This window comes from Bombina bombina, unplaced genomic scaffold (genome assembly GCF_027579735.1).
Source record: "Bombina bombina isolate aBomBom1 unplaced genomic scaffold, aBomBom1.pri scaffold_860, whole genome shotgun sequence".
NCBI lineage: Eukaryota > Metazoa > Chordata > Amphibia > Anura > Bombinatoridae > Bombina > Bombina bombina.
In genome coordinates, this window is record NW_026510885.1 from 61,326 (window position 1) to 85,000 (window position 23,675).

The 23,675-nt window shown below is 43.7% G+C and overlaps 1 protein-coding gene across 1 annotated transcript in view; it reads right to left on the reverse strand.

Moving 5' to 3' along the window:
- Nucleotides 1-23,675, reverse strand: part of LOC128643510 (protein strawberry notch homolog 1) — a gene marked incomplete at its 5' end in the record, with an annotated part of 92,521 nt that overhangs the window by 32,405 nt on the left and 36,441 nt on the right. The window contains one exon of the mRNA XM_053696356.1: nucleotides 23,674-23,675. This exon is cut by the window's right edge and continues 91 nt beyond it. Within this exon, the coding sequence (XP_053552331.1) occupies nucleotides 23,674-23,675 (2 nt within the window). The remainder of the gene's footprint in view (nucleotides 1-23,673) is intronic.

The window sequence follows — 23,675 nt, forward strand, 5'->3', positions numbered from 1 at the left end:
GATGGAACCTCCCTTGTGGAGGAGAGGATTTGAAATCCAGAAGGTATCCCTGAGATATAATCTTTAAAGTCCAGGGATCCTGCACATCTCTTGCCCAAGCCTGGGCAAAGAGAGAAAGTCTGCCCCCCACTAAATCCGTCTCTGGATAGGGGGCCCTGACTTCATGCTGTCTTAGGGGCGGGAGAAGGCTTTCTGGCCTGCTTGCCCTTGTTCCATGACTGGTTGCCTTTCCAACCTTGTCTGTAACGAGCAGTAGTTCCTTCCTGTTTTGGAGCGGAGGAAGTCGATGCTGCTCCTGCCTTGAATTTACGAAAGGCACGAAAATTAGACTGTTTGGCCTTTGGCTTTGCCCTGTCCTGAGGAAGGGCGTGGCCCTTACCTCCCGTAATGTCAGCAATAATTTCCTTCAAGCCGGGCCCGAATAAGGTCTGCCCTTTGAAAGGAATGTTAAGTAGTTTAGACTTGGAAGTTACATCCGCTGACCAGGATTTAAGCCAGAGCGCTCTGCGCGCCTGTATGGCGAATCCGAAATTTTTAGCCGTAAGTTTGGTTAGATGTACTACGGCATCTGAAACAAACGCATTAGCTTGCTTAAGGGTTCTAACTTTGCTCAAGGCCTCATCCAACGGCTCTGTGCGAATCGCCTCTTCCAGAGACTCAAACCAGAATGCCGCAGCAGCCGTGACAGGCGCAATGCATGCAAGAGGCTGAAATATAAAACCCTGTTGAACAAACATTTTCTTAAGATAACCCTCTAATTTTTTATCCATTGGATCTGAGAAAGCACAGCTATCCTCCACCGGGATAGTGGTACGCTTGGCTAACGTAGAAACTGCTCCCTCCACCTTAGGGACCGTCTGCCATAAGTCTCGTGTGGTGGCGTCTATAGGGAACATTTTTCTAAATATCGGGGGAGGGGAAAAAGGCACACCGGGTCTATCCCACTCCTTACTGATAATCTCTGTAAGTCTTTTTGGTATAGGAAAAACGTCAGTACACACCGGTACCGCATAGTATCTATCCAACCTACACAATTTCTCTGGAATTGCCACCGTGTCGCAATCATTCAGAGCCGCTAAAACCTCCCCTAGTAACACACGGAGGTTCTCAAGCTTAAATTTAAAATTTGAAATTTCTGAATCCGGTCTCCCCGAATCAGAACCGTCACCGACAGAATGAAGCTCACCGTCCTCATGTTCTGCAAGTTGTGACGCAGTATCAGACATGGCTCTTGTGTCATCAGCGCGCTCTGTCCTTAACCCAGAGCTATCGCGTTTGCCCCTTAGTTCGGGCATATTATATAATACTTCTTTCATAACATTAGCCATGTCATGTAAAGTGATTTGTAAGGGCCTAGATGTACTAGGATGCTCAATCCTACGCATCTCCCGAGCGTGAGACGCAGGTACTGACACGTGAGGAGAGTTAGGCGGCATAACTTCCCCCTCGTTGTCTGGTGATAGTTTCTTTATCGGTACAGATTGACTTTTATTCAAAGCAATATCAATACAATTGGTACACATCGTTCTATTGGGCTCCACATTGGCTTTTGAACATGATGAACAAACAGTTTCCTCTGAATCAGACATGTTTAAACAGACTTGGCAATGAAACTAGCAAGCTTGGAAATCACTTTCAATAAGTTTTACAAGCAATATAAAAAACGCTACAGCGCTTCAAAAATACAGATATAATTAAACAATTCTTAACAAGAAGTGTACTATTAGCAGAGGATTGCACCCATTAGCAAAAGGATGATTAACCCCTCGATACCCAAAACGGATAAAACAGATATCAATTAAGATTTAACGCTTTTAATCACAGTCAGCACACTGTCACAGATCTGCTGTGACTGATTACCTCCCTCACAAATGAAATTTGCAGACCCCTGAGCTCTCTAGAGACATCCTGGATCAAGGAGGAAGAAGCAGAAAGACTGCAATAATTTTAACTGCGCAACAAGGCGCTCAAACAAGGGCCCTCCCACTCCAATCACAACTGTGGGAGCCCCGATATAACGGTTTCCATGCAGAAAAATATGTTGGCCATGTGGAAAAAATCATGCCCAAAGCGATTTATCACCAAAGTACCTCACAAAAAACGAATAACATGCCAGTAGACGTTTTATTAAAAAATAACATTTTCCAATGTCATGCAAAGCTATCACTAAGCCTGCTACCAGTCGCTACCACTGCAGAGAAGGCTTAAATATTATTACAGTGTTAACAGTATTTTCTCAGTCAAATTCTAGTCCCTAGAATATAACTCGACTGCGCATACATCTATCAGCCTGATACCAGTTGCTACTACTGCATTTAAGGCTGTACTTACATCATATGGTAACAGCAGTATTTTCTTAGTCAATTCCATTCCCAGAAAATAAAGTACCGCACATACCTCATTTGCGGAGGACCCCGCATGCTATTCCCAGTCTGAAGTTACCCCACTCCTCAGAATGTCGAGAACAGCCAGTGGATCTTAGTTACGCCTGCTAAGATCATAGATAAAAAACGCAGGCAGTTTCTTCTTCCAAATACTGCCTGAGATAGAAAAACAGCACACTCCGGTGCCATTTAAAATAACAAACTTTTGATTGAAGAATAGTTAATAGTTAAGTAAAAACTCCAACTCCTCTCGCAACCTCCTTCTTTGTTGAGGGTTGCAAGAGAATGACTGGGTATGACATGTGAGGGGAGGAGCTATATAGCAGCTCTGCTTGGGTGATCCTCTTGCAACTTCCTGTTGGGAAGGAGAATATATCCCATAAGTAATGGATGACCCGTGGACTGAACACACTTAACAAGAGAAAGAAACCAATTTATCAGGTAAGCATAAATTTCCTTTTCTTTTACAAGATACGACGAGTCCACGGATTTCATCCTTACTTATGAGATACAATACCAAAGCTATAGGACACAGATGAAAGGGAGGGACAAGACAGGAACCTAAACAGAAGGAACCACTGCTTGAAGAACTTTTCTCCCAAAAACAGCCTCGGACGAAGTAAAAGTATCAAATTTGTAAAAAAAAATGTGAAGAGAGTACCAAGTTGCAGCTTTGCAAATCCGTTCAACAGAATCAACATTTTTGAATGCCCATGAGGAAGCCACAGCCCTAGTGGAATGAGCCGTTAATCGATCAGGAGGCTGCTGTCCAGCAGTCTCATATGCAAAAACGGATGATACTCTTCAGCCAAAGAGAAGTAGCCGTAACTTTCTGACCCCTACACTTCCCAGAAAAACACAACAAACGGGGAAGAAGATTGACAAAAATCCTAGTGGCCTGTAAATAAAACTCCAAGGCACGGACCACGTTTAAACAGTCGCTCCTTTTCAGAAGAAGGATTAGGACACAAGGAAGGAACAACAATTTCCTGATTAAAATTTTAATTTGAAAACCTTAGGAAGAAAACCAGGTTTGGTACGCACCACTACCTTATCCGATGAAAAATAAGATAAGGAGAATCACAATATAATGCTGAAAGCTCAGAAACTCTGCGAGCAGAAGAAATAGCAATCAAAACTAAAACTTTCCAAGATACTAACTTAATATCTATGGAACGCATAGGTTCAAACGGAACCCCTTGAAGGACTCCAAGAACTAAATTCAAACTCCAAGGAGGAGCAAATAGTCGAAACACAGGCCTGATACTAGTCAAAGCCTGACAAAAAGACTGAACATCTGCCAGACGCTTGTGCAACAAAATAGACTAAGCAGAAAACCGTCCCTTTAAGGAACTTGCTGACAACCCCTTCTCCAATTCATCTTGAAGACACAAAATCCTGGGAATCCTAACCCTACTCCATGAGTAGCCCTCTGATTCACACCAAGAAAGATATTTATGCCATATCTGATGTAAATTTTCCTAGTAACAGGCATACGTGCCCGAATCAAGGAAACTATGACCGAGAGCAGAAAAACCATTGCTTAGATAAAAATAAGCATTCAATCTCCACGCAAACAGCTGCAGAGAACCTAGAAGTGGATCAAGGAACGGACCCTGAACGAGAGGGTCCTCCCTCAACGGCAGTCTCCAAGTTGGTGGAGATGCCATCACTATTAGTACCGCATACCAAAGTCTTTGAGGCCATGCCGGTGCCATGAGTATCACCGACGCCCTCTCCTGTTTGAGTCGGGCAAACACCCGAGGACAAAGTGCAAATGGAAGAGACAGGTATGCTAGATTGAAGTTCCAAGGAACCGCCAGAACGTCAATGAACGCCGCCTGGGGTCCCTGGATCTCTAAAGAGTGGCATTCCCTCGAGATGCCATCAGATCCAACTCCACTTGAGGATCAGCTTGGAAAAACACCTCCGGATGGAGTACCCACTCCCCCGGACAGAATGTCTGTCTGATCAAGAATCCGCCTCCCATTGTCTACACCCGGGATGTGGATCGCTGACAGGCAACAAAAAGGTATCTCTGCCCTTTGAACAATTTTGGATACTTCTGTCATTGCTAGGGGACATCTTGTACCCCCCTGATGATCGATGTAAGCCACAGATATTATATAGTCCAACTGGAACCTGATAAACATGGCCGCGGCTAACCAAGGTCAGGTCAGAAGCGTATAAAGATCACTATCAGTTCTAGAAAGTGTATAGGGAGAACCGACTCTGAGAGTCCAAAAGACCCTGAGCCTTCAGGTAGATCCAGACAAGTCTCCACCCCAGAAGGCTAGCAACCGTTGTCACAAAATCCCAAGCCAGCCTGCGAAAGCAGGTTCCCCGGGATAGAGGATCCAGAACAACCCCACTAAAAAGAATCCCTTGATTCCTGATCCAGAATTATCAGACGAGACAGGTCTGTACAATCCTCGTTCCAATGCCTGACCATGCTTACCCGTAGAGGTCTGAGATGGAACCAAGCAAAAGGTATGACATCCATTGTCACCACCATCAGCCCAATACCTCCATACATTGAGCCACCGAAGGCCGGAGAGCGGACTGAAGGGCACTACAGGTATGTATGTGTACCGGACCACTATCAGAAAAACTGTTAAACGACAGGGAATCTATTATGGTCCCTAGAAGGGTTACCCTTGAACTTGGATACAAGGAACATTGTTCCATATTTATCTTCCACCACGGGAAGGAGAACACCAGATTGTCCAAAAACAGCCTCAGAATCTGACGAGGAGAAATAATGGCGCTTGAATTAGAATGTCGACTAGATACGGCGCCACGCCAAAGTCCTGCGGTCTAAGAACCGTCAGAAAAGATTCCTTGGGGCAGTGGCAGGGCCGAGAGGTAACGCCACACCCTGAAAACGTTTGCAAAAAAAGCAAACCTTAGAATAGGAAATGGTCCCAATGAAATGGAACATGTAGGCATGCATCCTTTAGGTCCACTGTGGTCATGAACTGACCCTCTTGAATCAGTGGTAGCATGGAACATACAGGGTCCATCTTTAGAGACGGAACTCCTACAAATTCATGAAAAATCTCTGAGGTCTAAAATTGGTCTGAAGGTTCCCCTTCTTTGTGGGAACCACAAACAGACTTGGGCTGTAGATAATCTGGGAGGCACAAACCTGCAGATAAAGGAAAACTTGTGCCAATTTATACCCCCTGAGACACTTTTTCTAAAACCCAGGGATCCTGAACTTCCTGCACCCAAAACCTTAACAAAAAGGGATAGTCTGCCCCCTACCAGATCCAGCCTAGGATCGGGGGCATGCCTTTGCGCTGACTTAGTCCCAATTTCAGGCTTCTTGGTTGCCTGGTCTTCCCAGAAGGGTGGAGCCACCATGCAGGCCTAGGTTGTTTTCACTTGACTTATCCTGCAGGAAAAAAAGTGAAAGGGTATTGACCCCGGGGTACTTTCTTCATATGCAGTGGTAATGCCCACTATACTACAGAAGTAGCCCGTATCAGCAATTTACTATTCCTTGTAAGGAATAGTAAAGTCTTAGAAGACCTGAATTCTTCGTTGCCAGCTTAGAGACCTGCAAAGAAGCGTCTGTTAAAAAAAAAAAAAAAAAAAAAGGCATTAGCGCTTTATAGCTATTATCTGGTCTAGTATCCCTTTACTGAAACCACGCAGATAAATTGCCAAGTCAGTATGCCACCGCACCCGTGACGGTAAATTAAGCCCCCATAAGGTTCTCAAAGCGCTGTCAACATTATTAAAATGGCCAGTCAGCACCTGGATGCAATCAACAACCTTTGAGCTGCGAGCCTGTAACCCTTGGGTTGCTACAGAGATAAGTCCTAGTGTCTTAGCACCGGACTGGCTATATTCATCTATGTGTTTGTATACCATCCTATAGTCACAAAGGATGACATAAAAAAAATTTGATTAATAAAATGTATCCACAAAAAAAAATTGTACTGTCTTTTTAAAACGCAAAAGAGCATCTTATTTCTGTCATGCAGAACCAGACTAATAACATAATATTGCTGTAACCAGACATTGCTAAGAACATCAAAACAATGTCTATGCAAAGAACCGCAGAGTACTGCCTGTGGGTAAGCAATAATTGCAGACACTATAGGTAGAAAATGTGGAAAGGATTGACCGGTGACACCAGACTCCTAACCGTCACATTAGAAGGAGAATATAAAAGAAAGATCTACACAAGCAAATATGTTTGTATCCCTTTAAATTTTAAAAGGATAACATATTTCCTCTATAGTAACCTGCAGAAATAACAAGAGTTTAATATTGAAATCCTCTTATTTCTGTGATCAAACGTATTCAAGCATTATGTTAACCTTGCTGGAAACACATATTGCTCAGGACAGTAAAACAACCCTGACTTGTGCTGCGAGGAACCGCAGAGCACCGCATGTAGGAAGATAATCTTTATTTCATGTGCACATTTGTTCCCTGTCAAATACCAAGCTGTATTATACCATAAACAGCAGCATGTATCAAATAAAGGGACCCCACAAAAAAGGGTACCGTCTCTTTAACTGCAAAAGGAACAATGTGTTATGATGAAACTGCGTTTCCTTCCAAATCATAATAAATGAAGGAAAACACTACAGACTATTTAATAAGAGAGACTCCCCATATATGTTTAATCACTACAATTAGAAAACAATGGAGCAGGGCTGTTAAGCTGTGTAATTACAAACCGGAGGACACAGAAAACAGCGTGTACACTTTACACTACGAGTGCAAAGAGAGCATTCAAACATATGCCAACAACCCTGCATCAGCTAAAGTAAGACTGACCGTAAGGGTATGCAATACACCCCAGCTAACAGCCCATCAGTGTACAATGCGTTCCTGAAACGGCATAGGAAGGGCGCGTAAAACATTGAGTCATAGCTTAGCTCCGCCCATCGTGGGCGTATCAGACTGAACACTCGGGCGGTAAATTATACAAGATGGAGCCTCCTGCATAGAACACTAAGACCCGCCCTTCGTGGGCGTGTTAGACTGTAACTCCCGGGCGGCCAACCCCAAGATGGAGCCTTGTATAACTATTAACCCCAAGTGAAAATACACCAACCGCAAAATAGCCTAAAAATTGCACTGCCTCTACAATACTATGTCCCCCTTAAACACACACCTCCCGATCGGCCAGTGTAAAGTACCGATATCTGGAGAGGGGAGACATAACAGAAGCTATCACCCGGGTTGCCTATTAAATGATATCACTACCGGGAGAAAAACAGAATTTATGCTTACCTGATAAATTACTTTCTCCAACGGTGTGTCCGGTCCACGGCGTCATCCTTACTTGTGGGATATTCTCTTCCCCAACAGGAAATGGCAAAGAGCCCAGCAAAGCTGGTCACATGATCCCTCCTAGGCTCCGCCTACCCCAGTCATTCGACCGACGTACAGGAGGAAATATGCATAGGAGAAACCATATGATACCGTGGTGACTGTAGTTAGAAAAAATAATTCATCAGACCTGATTAAAAAAACCAGGGCGGGCCGTGGACCGGACACACCGTTGGAGAAAGTAATTTATCAGGTAAGCATAAATTCTGTTTTCTCCAACATAGGTGTGTCCGGTCCACGGCGTCATCCTTACTTGTGGGAACCAATACCAAAGCTTTAGGACACGGATGAAGGGAGGGAGCAAATCAGGTCACCTAAATGAAAGGCACCACGGCTTGCAAAACCTTTCTCCCAAAAATAGCCTCCGAAGAAGCAAAAGTATCAAATTTGTAAAATTTGGCAAAAGTGTGCAGTGAAGACCAAGTCGCTGCCTTACATATCTGGTCAACAGAAGCCTCGTTCTTGAAGGCCCATGTGGAAGCCACAGCCCTAGTGGAATGAGCTGTGATTCTTTCAGGAGGCTGCCGTCCGGCAGTCTCATAAGCCAATCGGATAATGCTTTTAAGCCAAAAAGAAAGAGAGGTAGAAGTTGCTTTTTGACCTCTCCTTTTACCAGAATAAACAACAAACAAAGAAGATGTTTGTCTGAAATCTTTAGTGGCCTCTAAATAGAATTTTAGAGCACGGACTACGTCCAAATTGTGTAACAAACGTTCCTTCTTTGAAACTGGATTCGGACACAAAGAAGGTACAACTATCCCCTGGTTAATATTTTTGTTGGAAACAACTTTAGGAAGAAAACCAGGCTTAGTACGCAAAACCACCTTATCTGCATGGAACACCAGATAGGGCGGAGAACACTGCAGAGCAGATAACTCAGAAACTCTTCTAGCAGAAGAAATTGCAACCAAAAACAAAACTTTCCAAGATAATAACTTAATATCTACGGAATGTAAGGGTTCAAACGGAACCACTTGAAGAACTGAAAGAACTAGATTAAGACTCCAGGGAGGAGTCAAAGGTCTGTAAACAGGCTTGATTCTAACCAGAGCCTGAACAAACGCTTGAACGTCTGGCACAGCTGCCAGCCTTTTGTGAAGTAAAACAGATAAAGCAGAGATCTGTCCCTTCAGAGAACTTGCAGATAATCCTCTCTCCAAACCTTCTTGTAGAAAGGATAGAATCTTAGGAATTTTTATCTTGTTCCATGGGAATCCTTTAGATTCACACCAACAGATATATTTTTTCCATATTTTATGGTAAATTTTTCTAGTTACAGGCTTTCTAGCCTGAATCAGAGTATCTATTACAGAATCTGAAAACCCACGCTTTGATAAAATCAAGCGTTCAATCTCCAAGCAGTCAGTTGGAGGGAAACCAGATTCGGATGTTCGAATGGACCTTGAACAAGAAGGTCCTGTCTCAAAGGTAGCTTCCATGGTGGAGCCGATGACATATTCACCAGGTCTGCATACCAAGTCCTGCGTGGCCACGCAGGAGCTATCAAGATCACCGAAGCCCTCTCCTGATTGATCCTGGCTACCAGCCTGGGAATGAGAGGAAACGGTGGGAATACATAAGCTAGGTTGAAGGTCCAAGGTGCTACTAGTGCATCTACTAGAGCCGCCTTGGGATCCCTGGATCTGGACCCGTAACAAGGAACCTTGAAGTTCTGACGAGAGGCCATCAGATCCATGTCTGGAATGCCCCATAATCGAGTTATTTGGGCAAAGATTTCCGGATGGAGTTCCCACTCCCCCGGATGGAATGTCTGACGACTCAGAAAATCCGCTTCCCAATTTTCCACTCCTGGGATGTGGATTGCAGACAAGTGGCAGGAGTGATCCTCCGCCCATTGAATTATCTTGGTCACTTCCTCCATCGCCAGGGAACTCCTTGTTCCCCCCTGATGGTTGATATATGCAACGGTCGTCATGTTGTCTGATTGAAACCTTATGAATTTGGCCTTTGCTAGATGAGGCCAAGCTTTGAGAGCATTGAATATCGCTCTCAGTTCCAGAATGTTTATCGGGAGAAGAGATTCTTCCCGAGACCATAGACCCTGAGCTTTCAGGGGTTCCCAGACCGCGCCCCAGCCCACCAGACTGGCGTCGGTCGTGACAATGACCCACTCTGGTCTGCGGAAGCTCATTCCCTGTGACAGGTTGTCCAGGATCAGCCACCAACGGAGTGAATCTCTGGTCCTTAGATCTACTTGAATCGTCGGAGACAAGTCTGTATAATCCCCATTCCACTGTCTGAGCATGCACAGTTGTAATGGTCTTAGATGAATTCGTGCAAAAGGAACTATATGTCCATTGCTGCAACCATCAATCCTATTACTTCCATGCACTGCGCTATGGAAGGACGAAGAACAGAATGAAGTACTTGACAAGAGCTTAGAAGTTTTGATTTTCTGACCTCTGTCAGAAAAATCCTCATTTCTAAGGAATCTATTATTGTTCCCAAGAAGGGAACTCTTGTTGACGGGGACAGAGAACTTTTTTCTATGTTCACTTTCCATCCGTGAGATCTGAGAAAGGCTAGGACGATGTCCGTATGAGCCTTTGCTTTTGACAGAGACGACGCTTGAATCAGGATGTCGTCCAAGTACGGTACTACTGCAATGCCCCTTGGTCTTAGAACCGCTAGAAGGGACCCTAGTACCTTTGTGAAAATTCTCGGAGCAGTGGCTAATCCGAATGGAAGTGCCACAAACTGGTAATGCTTGTCCAGAAAAGCGAACCTTAGGAACTGATGATGTTCCTTGTGGATAGGAATATGGAGGTACGCATCCTTTAAATCCACCGTGGTCATAAATTGACCTTCCTGGATGGTAGGAAGGATCGTTCGAATGGTTTCCATTTTGAACGATGGAACCCTGAGAAATTTGTTTAGGATCTTGAGATCTAAAATTGGTCTGAATGTTCCCTCTTTTTTGGGAACTATGAACAGGTTGGAGTAAAACCCCATCCCTTGTTCTCCTATTGGAACTGGATGAATTACTCCCATCTTTAACAGGTCTTCTACACAATGTAAGAATGCCTGTCTTTATTTGGTTTGAAGATAATTGAGACCTGTGGAACCTTCCCCTTGGGGGTAGTTCCTTGAATTCCAGGAGATAACCCTGAGAAACTATTTCTAGTGCCCAAGGATCCTGAACATCTCTTGCCCAAGCCTGAGCAAAGAGAGAAAGTCTGCCCCCCACCAGATCCGGTCCCGGATCGGGGGCCATCCCTTCATGCTGTTTTGGTAGCAGTGGCAGGCTTCTTGGCCTGCTTACCCTTGTTCCAGCCTTGCATCGGTCTCCAGGCTGGTTTGGGTTGAGAAGTATTACCCTCTTGCTTAGAGGATGTAGAATTAGAGGCTGGTCCGTTTCTGCGAAAGGGACGAAAATTAGGCTTATTTTCCCCCGGTGATGTCTGAAATAATCTCTTTCAAATCAGGACCAAACAGTGTTTTACCCTTGAAAGGGATGTTAAGCAATTTTGTCTTGGAAGACACATCCGCTGACCAAGACTTACACTGAATTACACTGTCAGAATCTGAGATTTCAACCTCAGATGCTACAGAAGTATCTTCCTCCTCCGGCTTCTGAGAGGAGGCATTCGAAATAGCCACAACTGCGTCAGTAACCTCGCTTACTGAATGATTATTCTTACGCTTTCCCTGCAACGTGGGAAAAGCAGACAATGCATCAGAGACTGCAGAAGACATGAGGATAGTGATGTCTTGCAACTTAACTCCAGGAGAAGTTTGAGAGGAAGCACAGGGCACTGCATGTTTGGGCGGTAAAATTTGGGACGCTTGAGGAGAAAGCTGCGGCATATATTGAACATTGTCATTAGACTCCTGAACAGCATCCGCCTTAGAAAATGTTGGATCAGAAAAAGTCTATCCCTATAATTCAACGTTCTCTCAATACATGAACAGAAAGGGATTGGTGGTTCCACATTAGCATCAAAACATGAACAATTGACATTTTGCAGGGCCTCTTTGTCCATTCTGACTCACAGTGGATCAAATTATCAAATAAAAAACAGAATTTATGTTTACCTGATAAATTACTTTCTCCAACGGTGTGTCCGGTCCACGGCGTCATCCTTACTTGTGGGATATTCTCTTCCCCAACAGGAAATGGCAAAGAGCCCAGCAAAGCTGGTCACATGATCCCTCCTAGGCTCCGCCTACCCCAGTCATTCGACCGACGTTAAGGAGGAATATTTGCATAGGAGAAACCATATGGTACCGTGGTGACTGTAGTTAAAGAAAATAAATTATCAGACCTGATTAAAAAACCAGGGCGGGCCGTGGACCGGACACACCGTTGGAGAAAGTAATTTATCAGGTAAACATAAATTCTGTTTTCTCCAACATAGGTGTGTCCGGTCCACGGCGTCATCCTTACTTGTGGGAACCAATACCAAAGCTTTAGGACACGGATGAAGGGAGGGAGCAAATCAGGTCACCTAAATGGAAGGCACCACGGCTTGCAAAACCTTTCTCCCAAAAATAGCCTCAGAAGAAGCAAAAGTATCAAACTTGTAAAATTTGGTAAAAGTGTGCAGTGAAGACCAAGTCGCTGCCCTACATATCTGATCAACAGAAGCCTCGTTCTTGAAGGCCCATGTGGAAGCCACAGCCCTAGTGGAATGAGCTGTGATTCTTTCGGGAGGCTGCCGTCCGGCAGTCTCGTAAGCCAATCTGATGATGCTTTTAATCCAAAAAGAGAGAGAGGTAGAAGTTGCTTTTTGACCTCTCCTTTTACCGGAATAAACAACAAACAAGGAAGATGTTTGTCTAAAATCCTTTGTAGCATCTTAATAGAATTTTAGAGCGCGAACAACATCCAAATTGTGCAACAAACGTTCCTTCTTTGAAACTGGTTTCGGACACAGAGAAGGTACGATAATCTCCTGGTTAATGTTTTTGTTAGAAACAACTTTTGGAAGAAAACCAGGTTTAGTACGTAAAACCACCTTATCTGCATGGAACACCAGATAAGGAGGAGAACACTGCAGAACAGATAATTCTGAAACTCTTCTGGCAGAAGAAATTGCAACTAAAAACAAAACTTTCCAAGATAATAATTTAATATCAACGGAATGCAAGGGTTCAAACGGAACCCCCTGAAGAACTGAAAGAACTAAATTGAGACTCCAAGGAGGAGTCAAAGGTTTGTAAACAGGCTTAATTCTAATCAGAGCCTGAACAAAGGCTTGAACATCTGGCACAGCAGCCAGTTTTTTGTGAAGTAACACCGACAAGGCAGAAATCTGTCCCTTCAGGGAACTTGCAGATAATCCTTTTTCCAATCCTTCTTGAAGGAAGGATAGAATCCTAGGAATCTTAACCTTGTCCCAAGGGAATCCTTTAGATTCACACCAACAGATATATTTTTTCCAAATTGTGTGGTAAATCTTTCTAGTTACAGGCTTTCTGGCCTGAACAAGAGTATCGATAACAGAATCTGAGAACCCTCGCTTCGATAAAATCAAGCGTTCAATCTCCAAGCAGTCAGCTGGAGTGAAACCAGATTCGGATGTTCGAACGGACCCTGAACAAGAAGGTCTCGTCTCAAAGGTAGCTTCCAAGGTGGAGCCGATGACATATTCACCAGATCTGCATACCAAGTCCTGCGTGGCCACGCAGGAGCTATCAAGATCACCGACGCCCTCTCCTGATTGATCCTGGCTACCAGCCTGGGGATGAGAGGAAACGGCGGGAACACATAAGCTAGTTTGAAGGTCCAAGGTGCTACTAGTGCATCCACTAGAGCCGCCTTGGGATCCCTGGATCTGGACCCGTAGCAAGGAACTTTGAAGTTCTGACGAGAGGCCATCAGATCCATGTCTGGAATGCCCCACAGCCGAGTGACTTGGGCAAAGATTTCCGGATGGAGTTCCCACTCCCCCGGATGCAATGTCTGACGACTCAGAAAATCCGCTTCCCAATTTTCCACTCCTGGGATGTGGATAGCAGACAGGTGGCAGGAGTGAGACTCCGCCCATAGAATGATTTTGGTCACTTCTTCCATCGCTAGGGAACTCCTTGTTCCCCCCTGATGGTTGATGTACGCAACAGTTGTCATGTTGTCTGATTGAAACCATATGAACTTGGCCCTCGCTAGCTGAGGCCAAGCCTTGAGAGCATTGAATATCGCTCTCAGTTCCAGAATATTTATCGGTAGAAGAGATTCTTCCCGAGACCAAAGACCCTGAGCTTTCAGGGATCCCCAGACCGCGCCCCAGCCCATCAGACTGGCGTCGGTCGTGACAATGACCCACTCTGGTCTGCGGAATGTCATCCCTTGTGACAGGTTGTCCAGGGACAGCCACCAACGGAGTGAGTCTCTGGTCCTCTGATTTACTTGTATCTTCGGAGACAAGTCTGTATAGTCCCCATTCCACTGACTGAGCATGCACAGTTGTAATGGTCTTAGATGAATGCGCGCAAAAGGAACTATGTCCATTGCCGCTACCATCAACCCGATCACTTCCATGCACTGAGCTATGGAAGGAAGAGGAACGGAATGAAGTATCCGACAAGAGTCTAGAAGTTTTGTTTTTCTGGCCTCTGTTAGAAAAATCCTCATTTCTAAGGAGTCTATAATTGTTCCCAAGAAGGGAACCCTTGTTGACGGGGATAGAGAACTCTTTTCCACGTTCACTTTCCATCCGTGAGATCTGAGAAAGGCCAGGACGATGTCCGTGTGAGCCTTTGCTTGAGGAAGGGACGACGCTTGAATCAGAATGTCGTCCAAGTAAGGTACTACAGCAATGCCCCTTGGTCTTAGCACAGCTAGAAGGGACCCTAGTACCTTTGTGAAAATCCTTGGAGCAGTGGCTAATCCGAAAGGAAGCGCCACGAACTGGTAATGTTTGTCCAGGAATGCGAACCTTAGGAACCGATGATGTTCCTTGTGGATAGGAATATGTAGATACGCATCCTTTAAATCCACCGTGGTCATGAATTGACCTTCCTGGATGGAAGGAAGAATAGTTCGAATGGTTTCCATCTTGAACGATGGAACCTTGAGAAACTTGTTTAAGATCTTGAGATCTAAGATTGGTCTGAACGTTCCCTCTTTTTTGGGAACTATGAACAGATTGGAGTAGAACCCCATCCCTTGTTCTCTTAATGGAACAGGATGAATCACTCCCATTTTTAACAGGTCTTCTACACAATGTAAGAATGCCTGTCTTTTTATGTGGTCTGAAGACAACTGAGACCTGTGGAACCTCCCCCTTGGGGGAAGTCCCTTGAATTCCAGAAGATAACCTTGGGAGACTATTTCTAGCGCCCAAGGATCCAGAACATCTCTTGCCCAAGCCTGAGCGAAGAGAGAGAGTCTGCCCCCCACCAGATCCGGTTCCGGATCGGGGGCCAACATTTCATGCAGTCTTGGTAGCAGTGGCAGGTTTCTTGGCCTGCTTTCCCTTGTTCCAGCCTTGCATTGGTCTCCAAGCTGGCTTGGCTTGAGAAGTATTACCCTCTTGCTTAGAGGGCGTAGCACCTTGGGCTGGTCCGTTTCTACGAAAGGGACGAAAATTAGGTTTATTTTTTGCCTTGAAAGGCCGATCCTGAGGAAGGGCGTGGCCCTTACCCCCAGTGATATCAGAGATAATCTCTTTCAAGTCAGGGCCAAACAGCGTTTTCCCCTTGAAAGGAATGTTAAGTAGCTTGTTCTTGGAAGACGCATCAGCCGACCAAGATTTCAACCAAAGCGCTCTGCGCGCCACAATAGCAAACCCAGAATTCTTAGCCGCTAACCTAGCCAATTGCAAAGTGGCGTCTAGGGTGAAAGAATTAGCCAATTTGAGAGCATTGATTCTGTCCATAATCTCCTCATAAGGAGGAGAATCACTATCGACCGCCTTTATCAGCTCATCGAACCAGAAACATGCGGCTGTAGCGACAGGGACAATGCATGAAATTGGTTGTAGAAGGTAACCCTGCTGAACAAACATCTTTTTAAGCAAACCTTCTAATTTTTTATCCATAGGATCTTTGAAAGCACAACTATCCTCTATGGGTATAGTGGTGCGTTTGTTTAAAGTGGAAACCGCTCCCTCGACCTTGGGGACTGTCTGCCATAAGTCCTTTCTGGGGTCGACCATAGGAAACAATTTTTTAAATATGGGGGGAGGGACGAAAGGAATACCGGGCCTTTCCCATTCTTTATTAACAATGTCCGCCACCCGCTTGGGTATAGGAAAAGCTTCTGGGAGCCCCGGCACCTCTAGGAACTTGTCCATTTTACATAGTTTCTCTGGGATGACCAACTTGTCACAATCATCCAGAGTGGATAATACCTCCTTAAGCAGAATGCGGAGATGTTCCAACTTAAATTTAAATGCAATCACATCAGGTTCAGCCTGTTGAGAAATGTTCCCTGAATCAGTAATTTCTCCCTCAGACAAAACCTCCCTGGCCCCATCAGACTGGGTTAGGGGCCCTTCAGAGATATTAATATCAGCGTCGTCATGCTCTTCAGTATCTAAAACAGAGCAGCCGCGCTTACGCTGACAAGTGTTCATTTTGGCTAAAATGTTTTTGACAGAATTATCCATTACAGCCGTTAATTGTTGCATAGTAAGGAGTATTGGCGCGCTAGATGTACTAGGGGCCTCCTGAGTGGGCAAGACTCGTGTAGACGAAGGAGGGAATGATGCAGTACCATGCTTACTCCCCTCACTTGAGGAATCATCTTGGGCATCATTGTCATTATCACATAAATCACATTTATTTAAATGAATAGGAATTCTGGCTTCCCCACATTCAGAACACAGTCTATCTGGTAGTTCAGACATGTTAAACAGGCATAAACTTGATAACAAAGTACAAAAAACGTTTTAAAATAAAACCGTTACTGTCACTTTAAATTTAAACTGAACACACTTTATTACTGCAATTGCGAAAAAACATGAAGGAATTGTTCAAAATTCACCAAATTTTCACCACAGTGTCTTAAAGCCTTAAAAGTATTGCACACCAAATTTGGAAGCTTTAACCCTTAAAATAACGGAACCGGAGCCGTTTTTAAACTTTAACCCCTTTACAGTCCCTGGTATCTGCTTTGCTGAGACCCAACCAAGCCCAAAGGGGAATACGATACCAAATGACGCCTTCAGAAAGTCTTTTCTAAGTATCAGAGCTCCTCTCACATGCGACTGCATGCCATGCCTCTCAAAAACAAGTGCGCCACACCGGTGCGAAAATGAGGCTCTGCTTATGCTTTGGGAAAGCCCCTAAGGAATAAGGTGTCTAATACAGTGCCTGCCGATATTATTATATCAAAATACCCAGATAAAATGATTCCTCAAGGCTAAATATGTGTTAATAATGAATCGATTTAGCCCAGAAAAAGTCTACAGTCTTAATAAGCCCTTGTGAAGCCCTTATTTACGATCGTAATAAACATGGCTTACCGGATCCCATAGGGAAAATGACAGCTTCCAGCATTACATCGTCTTGTTAGAATGTGTCATACCTCAAGCAGTAAGAGACTGCTCACTGTTCCCCCAACTGAAGTTAATTCCTCTCAACAGTCCTGTGTGGAACAGCCATGGATTTTAGTTACGGTTGCTAAAATCATTTTCCTCATACAAACAGAAATCTTCATCTCTTTTCTGTTTCTGAGTAAATAGTACATACCAGCACTATTTCAAAATAACAAACTCTTGATTGAATAATAAAAACTACAGTTAAACACTAAAAAACTCTAAGCCATCTCCGTGGAGATGTTGCCTGTACAACGGCAAAGAGAATGACTGGGGTAGGCGGAGCCTAGGAGGGATCATGTGACCAGCTTTGCTGGGCTCTTTGCCATTTCCTGTTGGGGAAGAGAATATCCCACAAGTAAGGATGACGCCGTGGACCGGACACACCTATGTTGGAGAAAGTCTAAATTTTTTTAATAAAAATTTTAAACAGAAAAAACGTTTGTCACTATAAATTTTAAACCGTAACTTTACTTTTTATTATTATTATTTTTCAATGCAAAGAGGACTAAAAATATTGCAAAACACCTCTACACCTCAGCTTAACTTTGCTGAGGTGCCTACCTGCCCTGCTGACACCGGCTCTTTAACAATCCCCTTAGAAGATCCGGAACTCGGAAGTAGTTATATTGAACCGCTCTCCGGTCCTAGAAACGCATGTCTTGACTGAGACTGTACTCTTACCCCCCCGGTCACAGGAAGGGAAAAGTGGCACGCAACATAAATTGCCGTCCCCCATAGCTCCGTCCATCGTGGGCGTCTCAAAAAAGGAATCTCCCGGTCGGCATCTTTGTTCTAAAATTAAACTGCCGGGAGCAGTGAAAACCACTGAGAAACCTAAGCCTAATTTCTTCTCAGCCCCAGTGCCTGCATAACAAACTGTCTACATAAGTCCCCTCTATAAGAGAATGTATGTGTCCCATTCTTTGTAAATAAAGTGCCCAAACTATTTCTATGAGTCTTTATATCCCCAGAAAATAAAGTTAGCACTTACCTCATAAACCTGCCAGACAGCAAGGCAGCTCACCAGGTTTGAGAGGTCCTCTCCCTCACATGGACCTGTGGAAAAAGAGAAAGACTGAGTACAGGTAGCCCTCAGTTTACGCCTGGGTTAGGTTCCAGAAGGAATGGTTGTAAATCGAAACAGTTGTGAATTGAAACCCAGTTTATAATGTAAGTCAATGGTAAGTGAGGGAGATAGGTGTTACTTTTAGAGAGGGGCCTGGAACCTAATACATTATTTTTAAAGCTTTGAAATTAAGACTCTAAATGCTAGACAGCATTATAAACCTAATAAAATAATCACACAACACAGAATATATAATTAAACTAAGTTAAATGAACACAAACATTTGCTAAACAGCATTATAAACCTAATAAAATAATCACACAACACAGACTTCACTTGCATTTTTCTGCAAACAGTTCTTTCTATGGATTCCAATCTGGACTGAGTTATAGACAGGAAGATCTTGTTTCTTTAAAATCTGCTCAATAGCTCAGGTCTGGTTAAACTGATTAATTTCAGCTTGCTTGGCTTTGCTGCAACACAAGCGGACAGCTCCACCTATTGGCTATTTTAATAAATGCACTGCTTCTCAATGCTTTGATAGCAGTCACATGACTGGAAAAAAAAAGGTTGTTATTCTGAAACGGTGTAAATTGAACCGTTGTAAAACGAGGGCCACCTGTAATCTTACTCAGGCATTCAGAGTTAGGGCAGCATAAACTACATGGGAGGCGCAGTGAGAATTATGTCCCACAAGTTCCCATTGCTCTAAAGCCACCACTGCTCTACTGAAGAGACTGATATGGACTACTGCTACATCCCAGAACAACGCAGCACAATCTTACTACTTAAAAAATAACAAAATCTTGCTTGAAGAATCTTTTACCAACACCTAACTTTACCACTTCCTTGCTCTAACGTAGGCAAAGAGAATGACTGGGGTTGGAGGGAAGGGAGGTGATATTTAACAGCTTTGCTGTGGTGCTCTTTGGTGCCTCCTGCTGACCAGGAGTAAAATTCCCAATAGTAATTAGATGATCCATGGACTCGTGTCATTAGAAAGAAATATTGATCGGGAGGGAGGACGCCTCCTGGGTCCACAACCCCTGTGCCATCCTGGCACCCTAAACAGCTCCCCATCCGGATAGGCTTGCTTCCGTAGTCACAATCTCCCATGGTAATCTTAAGAAGCATGTCCCTCGGGACAGATGATTTGGACAGAGCCACCAAGAAAGCGATTCTCTCGAAAGTTTGTCTAATACAATCTGTTGAGACAGATCTGAATGATCGCCGTTCCACTGCCTCAGCATGCACAGTTGTAAAGGTCTGAGACAGAACCTGGCAAAAGGAATGATGTTCATGCAGGACACCATGAGATCAATCACCTCCATACACTGAGCCACAGATGGCCTTAAAGGGACATTATACACTCATTTTTTCTTTGCATAAATGTTTTGTAGATGATCTATTTATATAGCCCATAAAGTTTTATTTTTAAATGTATAGTTTTGCTTATTTTTAAATAACATTGCTCTGATTTTCAGACTCCTAACCAAGCCCCAAAGGTTTATGTGAAAACCGTCAGCTACCTTCTCCAGCTTGTTCCTGTTTGTGTAAAGGGTCTTTTCATATGCAAAAGAAGGGGGAGTGTCTTATTTACCACTTGCAGTGGGCTTTCCAGCTACCTTTTCAATAGAGCTAAACAGAGCTTCTAAGTAAGTTTTTAAACAGTTTGATAGTGGATTTTTATATCAGTATCTGTGCATCTAATTCTTTATAGTAGTGTCTATTAAATGCAGTTATATGAAAATGAGTGTATACTGTCCCTTTAAGGAGGTCAGGAGGGCAAAACATACCTAAGTTAGCTGGCAAACGTCTCTGATCTGTTAGACTCCATATCCATGAAGATATTTCTATTATAGTACCCAGGAATTCCACCCTGGTACTTGGGATAAGAACTCTTCCAAGTTTATCTTCCATCCATGTGATCGAAGATGACTGAGAAGGGACTCCGAGAATTCTTACGCAAGACGAAAGGATGGTGCTTGCACCAGAATATCGTCCAAGAATGGGCTACTGCAATATCCTGAGTTCTGGCAACAGCTAGAAGAGCCCCCAGAACCTTTGTAAAGATTCTGGGAGCAGTAGCTAGGCCAAACAGAAGGGCAATGAACTGGAAGTGCTGGTCCAGGAATGCAAACCTCAGGAACTGAAAGTGTTCCCTGTGGATTGGAACATGAAGGTAAGCGTCCTTCAGATCTATAGTGGTCAAACTGGCCTTCCTGAATTAAAGGAAGGATGGATCTTATCGTCTCAATCTTGAAGGAAGGGTCACTGAGAAATTTGTTTAAGCACTTTAGGTCCAGAATTGGGTGGAAAGTTCCCTCCTTCTTTGGGACCACAAAAATGTTTTACTAAAACCCCAAACCTCTTTTTTCGCTAGGCACCGAGACAACTCCTCCTAAGGAGGATAGATCCCGAATGCACGCTAGAAAGGCATCCCTTGGCGGATGAGATTTGAAGCCTATCTTCTATCCCTGAGATACCACCTACAGAAACCCACAAAACCTGTACGTCCTTGAACCAGGCGTCTGAAAAAAAGACAGTCTGCCCCCTACACAATCCAATTTTGGATCGGGGGCCACCCCTTCATGCCGATTTGTTTTACGGCGGGCTTCTTATTCTGCTTGGATTTATTCCAGGACTGAGCCGGCTTCCAAGTAGTCTTGGGATGCTCAGGCTTGGAGAGGGATTGTTGTTGTTGGGATTTGTCAGAACGCAAGGAACAAAAATTAGAAGATTGTTGTCCCTTAGACTTCTTATCCTATGGTAGGAAGTCACACTTGCCTCCGGTAACTGTAGAAATAATGGAGTCCAGGCCTGGACCAAATAAAATCTTTCCATTTAAGGGAAGAAAGGAGTCTGGACTTACAAGTCATATCTGCAGACCAAGACTTCAACCAGAGCGCCCGGTAGGCTCGGACAGCAAAGCCAGAGGCCTTTGCATTTAGGCGAATAATTTGCATGTTTGCAACAGATAAAAGAATTAGCAATTCTCAGAGCTTTAATTCTGTCTTGAATATCCTCGAGGGGAGACTCCACCTCAATGAGCTCTGACAAAGTCGCACCAGTAGGTAGTCGCTCCCGCAACCGCAGCAGCTGAAGCCACCGGTTCAAACAAAAATCCTGTATGTTGAAACATCTCTCAGAAAAGTTTCCATTTTCTTATCCATCAGCTCTCTGAACGAAAAACTATCCTCAAGAGGTATAGTAGTACGTTTAGAAAGCGTAGAGATAGCCCCATCCACCTTAGGAATGGAGCCCCACAAATCCAGTTGAGAGTCCGGGACCGGGAACAACTTTTCAAAAGTAGGACGAGGGGTAAAAGGAAGAACCAATTCTTTCCCATTCGTTCTAAATAATGTTCGCCATCTTAACCGGTACAGGAAAATTAAAAAGGAACTTTCCTGTCTTCGTAAACTGTCTAATTTAGGTATAGGTTCTTCAGGCAGCGCCTCTGGAACCTCTAGACAGAACCTCCTTTAATAAGAAAAACAAGTGCTCAATTTTTAATCTAAAAAGGATGGTTCCTCCGCAGCAGGAGGCTTAGACGCTAAGGACTCCAAGAAAGTTCACCCCCGAAGCTACAGAGGTTAACTCATCATCTGATAACTGGGACATAATAGCTAAATCCGTTAAAATTATTTATAGGACTCCGGGTCAGGAGAGCTCTGTTTAACCTCTCTCTTACGTTTGTTAGTGCGAGGTAATGCACTGAGGGCTGCAGACACTGCCGTTTGTAACTGCACGGCAAAGTCCGCAGGAAGAAGGCCCCCTCCGGATGAGGATTAGATGTGCTACGGGGAACTGCATGTGGAGTGGATAATGTAGCAAGGGTAGTAATCTCACGGGACGCAGAGTCCTGAGAGGTATACGGCTCAGAGGGACTATGAGCCTCAGCAGGCTTTTCTCCCTTCTTAGTCTTTATAACTGTGTTAAAGGGACTGTCAACACCAGAATTTTTGTTGTTAAAAAAAAAAGATAATCCCTTTATTACCCATTCCCCAGTTTTGCATAACTAACAATGTTATAGAAATACACGTTTTATCTCTGTGATTACCTTGCATCGATGCCTCTGCAAACTGCCCCCTTATTTCAGTTCTTTTGACAGACTTGCATTTTAGCCAATCAGTGCTATCTCCAGGGTAACTTCACGTGCATGAGCTCAATGTTATCTATATGAAAAACATGAACTAATGCCCTCTAGTGGTCAAAATGCATTTAGAATAGACGCAGTCTTCAAGGTCTAAGAAATTAGCATATGAACCTCCTAGGTTTAGCTTTCAACTAAGAATACCAAAAGAACAAAGCAAAATGTGTGATAAAAGTAAATTGGAAAGTCGTTTAAAATTACATTCCCTATTTAAATCATGAGTTATTTTTGGACTTGACTGTCCCTTTAAGGCATGTGGAACATAATTGAGTGGGCGGGAAAACCACGGCCTCCTCACAATATAAACAGGTATGATTTAGTACAGGAGTACCTTCTAATATGTCAGAGTCCTCCATAGCTCAGGTTATACCCACAGGAGGACACAAATAAAAACGTTTTTTATTATAGAAAACTGCACCTTTATACTCCCAATGGCTGGGGAACTCACCACCTCCCAGAAATTTAACAGTGGAAACGCTCTCCTCAGGATCAAGTCTCAGCCGGAATGGAGGAAATGAACATAGTCCACACCCAGTCACATGGAGTGCAAGGCAGTACTTAATAGGAGCTGTGCAACACTTTAAAAAAAGAAAGTGAAACCTGTTTGTTCAAGCCCAAAACACACAGTCTATCAGCCCAGGAAAAAAAAAAAAAAAAAAAAAAAAAAAAAAAATCACACAAAGCAGCATGTAAATAATTAATACACTGATTAATTAACCCCAACTGTTCAATAAACCCCATTCAAAGGATATTAACCCTTGATGCTATCAAGGTATAAAGGAGCCACACTGTGACCCTGATACTTCTCTGCCACCTCCTAACGTGACGAAAGGCAAAGAATGAATGATGGGGTAATGAAGTGGGAGGGATATTTAAGCCTTTAGCTGGGGTGTCTTTGCCTCCTCCTGGTGGCCAAGTGTTGTATTTCCTAACAGTAAGGAATGAAGTTGTGGACTCTCCCTATTCTAGGAAGGAAATGAAGTTCATAAAAAGACTGAAGCGTGTAATTTCAAGGAATATTAAGTACAGAAGAGGGACACAAATTGTAAAAATTGTAAGACAATTCCAGGCAAGCATCTTGATAGACGTTTTACAAATGTAGGAAAACAATTTTTTTTGCAAAGTTAAACAAAATGTTCCGTAGTGTTTAGTTGTACAAATTAAGCAAATGTTAACATTTATGTTTTAAATGTTCAAACAATTTCTTACCT